We start from the raw sequence: 4,891 nt of genomic DNA, 5'->3' as shown, positions 1-4,891 counted from the left end.
TTCTGGAAGTTGTTTGATTTCCCCAGATGATTGTCATAAAGCTTAGCTTTAAATGTAGCATCAGAGGCTTTGGGAAACATGCACTCCTCTTCGAGGATGGACATGATACCCATGGGCTAAATAGAACAGAAATACCAAAATTAAAATTTCACCAGAAAATGCATGAGAATTTATGTTGAATCTCGCTGAAAATAAACAATAAAAAAATCACCTTTTCAATCAGGTCAATACAGGCCTGCAGATCCATACCAAAGTCAATGAACTCCCACTCAATTCCCTCTTTCTTGTACTCTTCCTGCTCCAGAACAAACATGTGGTGGTTGAAAAACTGTTGCAGTTTTTCATTTGTGAAGTTGATGCACATCTGCTCGAAGGTGTTGAACTAAAAAAGAAAACATATCTTTGTTTCATTTAGATTACTTTTTTATATCTGTCTATTATTTGCAAATAAGATAACTTACATCAAAGATCTCAAACCCAGCAATGTCCAGCACTCCGATGAAGTACTGACGAGGCTGCTTGGTGTCAAGAGACTGATTAATTCTCATGACCATCCACAGGAACATCTTCTCATAAACCGACTTAGAAAGTGCACCAATAGCATAGTACACCTTAACAAGGAAATGATGAAGAACACTGTTAAAACCTAACAATATATTGCATATAAATCTAAATACACTCAAAGTTCTTTGTACTTACCTGGGCAACATTTTGTCCCTTGGTGACCCACTCATTCCCCACTTTGACCCTTGGGTGACAGAGACCTTTGATGAGGTCAGCAGAGTTTAGGCCCATCAGATATGCAACTTTGTCAGCATCTAGTGAAGTACAAAGAACATTATTTGTGTGTATACAAATACACATATCCATTGAGTAATTGTAGATTGTTTTTGAATGCAAATTTTATCCAACTAAATTTGATTTCACCAGATCAAAAGGACTGTTGAACAAAGAGACTGGAACTTATTGTATTTTTRTAGTGTCTTGACTGAATAAGTTAAGATGGTACAATCATAGTTCTCTCTTTTGGTGTTAATATTTATTTGTTTTGAACATTTTAAATGTAGTTATTCATAATGCCCATATACTAAGATTGTTACCTTCAGTTCCATCTGCTTCTGCCTGCTCTTCTCTCTGCTTTTGCTTAAACTTCATGTTTCCAAAGTGCATGATGGCACCAGTCATTTTGTAAATACTGTTCTTCTCTTCTTGAGTGAAGCCCAGCACATCAAAGGCATCCTAATCACACATAACATTTTGATATCCAGTTAGTTTTCATCAATTGTTTTGTTCTGTATACTGTTTCTGCTAATATTTTAAAAAGTCAGCTCACATCAGTAGCCATCAACTCCTCTGAGTCATTGATGGAAGCTACTGTTGTCTCTCCTTGGGAGATGAACGCGTAATCATAGGGGTTGTTGGTGATGAGTAGCATCTCTACAATTACACAATTAAAATATAATTATAATATATGTAATGTTMTACTTTAGAAAACATAATTGCTTTGAACATGTTGCCTATACTCACCCARAAGTTCAGGCTTTACCTGAGACAAGATCTGGTAGAAAATGTGGTAATCCCTCTCAGCTTTAAGCTGGTAGGTGACACGTGACTTTTCCAGGAGATCTGTTGGGAWAATAATCTATTATTCTCAGCAGAAATGGGCCAGCACTGCCTTGAAGTATGTAGTCATGGTACGTACAGGTTTCAATGTCAGCAGAGGCAAGCTTTCCTCTATTGTCAAAGTGGATTCTGATGAATTTACCCTAAAAAATAAAGAGTTATTGAATTTATCTGACGAATAATTATTTCCAGAACCAAAGTCACTTACAAATCTAGACGAATTGTCATTTCTTATGGTCTTGGCATTGCCAAAAGCCTCCAGAGCAGGGTTAGCCTGAATGATTTGGTCCTCCAGGGTACCCTGATGAAATCGAACCAAACCACAATATACACTTTATGTAAACYGAGTAAAAGCTTTCTATTTTTTCTGGGATTTAGAACAAGAAATTTAAAACAAACCTTTTTTTCACTTGCAGCATCTTTTTTACCACCTGGCACAGCAGCAATGCTGGCAAAGTACTGAATGACACGCTTGGTGTTTACAGTCTTTCCAGCTCCAGATTCTCCGCTGTGTAAAAGATACAAGAAAGGTTTCCTGCCAGAATCTACAACTTAGTACCACTAAAGAAATATAAGGTTGCAGAGTGACTCACGTAATGAGGATTGACTGGTTTTCTCGATCTGTCAACAAGAATTTTTAGCAGTCAAGTCAAAATTACAGTATCATAAKGGATGTGTGCACAAAATARGGGGTTTCTATACCTGCCAGCATGTACTGGTAGGCATTGTCAGAGATGGAGAAGATGTGAGGAGGAGCTTCACTCCTCTTCTTTCCTCTGTAGGCAACGACCACCTCTTGGTTGTAGACTGGCAGCCACTTGTAGGGGTTGACAGTCACACAGAACAGCCCAGAGTAGGTCTGCAGATTAACAGGTAACAACATAAGATAGTGCCATAATTGTCCTATTGAATATATCTAATAGACTACATTTCACCGCAATRTTAGTTTGTGCATTGAAGTTGAGATTTCTTACATAGATCATCCACGCTGCGTAACGCTCTTTGAGGTTAAACAGCACAGCTGGCTCATGGAGGAAGGTGAACATGGCCATGTCTTCAATTTTATCAAACTTTGGCGGGTTCTGAGGATGTACATCGCACTCCTTCACTGTGACAGTCTGTAAAAGAAAACAACAAAAGCTTTGTTTTACATCTAAACTGAATCATCARCATCATAATATCTTTAKTCCAGTCATGTAAGAAGGTCCATAGTAAAAAGATAAAACAAACAAGATGGAAAAAATATAAAAGTAAGAATCAAACACCTCTATGGATTATTGATTGCACACATTTTAGTACTGAATACAAATTCACTTGCCTTTCCAAATTCTGTCTCAGCAGTGACTTTGTCACCATCACGACTTTGGACGGTTGCTTTTACGTACTCGACTTCTGGGTCAGGTACGAAGCACTCTCTCTTCATGTCAAAGGGACGAGTCTGGGCCTCCAGACGCTCCTTATCCGATTTCCTCAGAAAAGAAGCAGCAGCCCCAAACTCTGCCATGACGGCATCACCCATGTTTCAACCTTTAGAAAAGAAAACATTGTCATCTACAATGTAAAATACTTTTTAAGGCATATTACTATTACCCATGTGAGAACCAAGAAAAGAAATCAACAAAAATACTTGGACCTCAGCAATATTTAAATGTATATTGAAAATAATTGATTCAAAATGTAGGTCAGTGGCCAACTCTGTATTACCAACATTTTTAGTAATTACCTTAACTTTTAAAAACCCATAATGTTTTCCCTTTAATTATAAATTTAACAATGTGGGCTTGCAAAGAATATCTCCATATAAGCCTTGTATTGATTTTACTTAGTGTTAAATTACTGTCACTAAAATGTATTGATTTTACCTGAGCTTTATTTCAGTCCCCCTGGATATGTGAAATCTTGCTGCTCCACAAATAAAAGACAGAACAAACAAGATCACAATTCTGCAAACATGGAAACAGTAAGTTTGCTAAACAATAAGAGATTAGTTCTGCTTACAGACATTAATCACAGACGTGGTTTGAAATAATTTTTAAGCCTAGCCTACTGTGCTGCTGACCAGCCACAACAAAGCAGATTATTACTTGAGTGAATGTTCTTACCTCTTATTGTCAACCCTGTCAAGAAAATGATGGAACCAGTGACTCCCTTCGGGCTTTCTCTCCATTAATAAAGGTTGGAAGTCAACCAAATATGGGTATGAATATCAGAGAAATGGCATCCAGTTTGCTCGTCACAAAAGCATTCTCCAAACTGGGTTCAACCCAGTGCTGCTATTTGTTGCTCTCACCTTGAACAAAAGACTTGTATGCCAGAGTGGACATGACAAAGAAAGAGAGAGGCAGGAGGTGGGGAAGCAGCCTCTGACTGCTGAAGCATTTTGTCTCTCCTAGTGACTTGTATGTGTTATTGTTAGGTATTTTTAAATAGTAATGAATGGGAAAGTCATTTATTAATTTAAATGGATGTCTTGTTTAGGTTCTTCTGAATTTTTGTGTCTGGAATGATATCTATTTGCTACTTAAACACCCATCTCTGACTAAAGACCAGAAGGTTGCATGGACATTGGAATATTGCCTTTCTATTTGCAAGTTGAGAGAGATAAAACAAAGTAGAGCAACACAACTTGTGGAGCTTCAGACTTTTTCAGATCTTAGATTCAATTATAGTCTCTTCAGTGATTGGTTATAAAATAGAGATGGAGAATAAAGAGCTGCAGCTGTCGTCTGCAAAGACACAAGACCAGGACAAGGTCACAGTTGTGAGGTCTCTTTATTATCACTCAACACTACTTGYAGTTAAGTCTACAATAGGCATCCTCAGAGACAATACTGTCCCATTCAAGTTCATATTACATAAAGGGATACTGGACATGGTAATGCACTGTGTGTCTCGTGAATGGAGTGAGTCTCACTTTCTTCAAGTGAAGGACAAATGGTGTTTATTTCCAAATTCCCATTCCTGCTGTGGTTACCCTGGATGGGTGGAGCATAGTGATGCTGAGTTCCTATAAATACTTTGGTGTCTTAATTGATGACTCCCTTAAAGCMAAGACTGAAACTGGGTTTTTATTATCACAATTTGCAGTACTTTACTTTCAATATAAAACAACAAGCAATTTGTTGCTGCCATTTTTTTGTTGGACTATGGTGAYCTTTTGTATATGTGTGCATCTGCCCAGTGTCTTCACAAGAATGATGCAGCTTAACATCCTTACCATTTAGAGGAAACTGCAACACCTTGACAGATCATTGTGAGTTATATTTTC

General features: G+C 37.6%; 1 protein-coding gene across 1 annotated transcript in view; it reads right to left on the bottom strand.

Moving 5' to 3' along the window:
• The window catches only part of LOC103479335 (myosin-6-like), a 55,798-nt gene that overhangs the window by 7,751 nt on the left and 43,156 nt on the right, over positions 1-4,891 (bottom strand). The window contains exons 4-16 of the mRNA XM_017309870.1: positions 2,598-2,741; positions 2,326-2,482; positions 2,217-2,244; positions 2,023-2,131; positions 1,832-1,924; positions 1,703-1,766; positions 1,528-1,626; positions 1,334-1,437; positions 1,101-1,239; positions 700-818; positions 462-611; positions 212-382; positions 3-116 (exon numbers count right to left, since the gene is read on the bottom strand). Of these exons, the coding sequence (XP_017165359.1) occupies positions 3-116; positions 212-382; positions 462-611; positions 700-818; positions 1,101-1,239; positions 1,334-1,437; positions 1,528-1,626; positions 1,703-1,766; positions 1,832-1,924; positions 2,023-2,131; positions 2,217-2,244; positions 2,326-2,482; positions 2,598-2,741 (1,491 nt within the window). The remainder of the gene's footprint in view (positions 1-2; positions 117-211; positions 383-461; positions 612-699; positions 819-1,100; positions 1,240-1,333; positions 1,438-1,527; positions 1,627-1,702; positions 1,767-1,831; positions 1,925-2,022; positions 2,132-2,216; positions 2,245-2,325; positions 2,483-2,597; positions 2,742-4,891) is intronic.

Source organism: Poecilia reticulata, linkage group LG17, assembly GCF_000633615.1.
Source record: "Poecilia reticulata strain Guanapo linkage group LG17, Guppy_female_1.0+MT, whole genome shotgun sequence".
Taxonomy (NCBI): Eukaryota; Metazoa; Chordata; class Actinopteri; order Cyprinodontiformes; family Poeciliidae; genus Poecilia; species Poecilia reticulata.
Note: the sequence above shows the minus strand (reverse complement) of the source record. Positions and strands in the feature narration are given on the sequence as shown.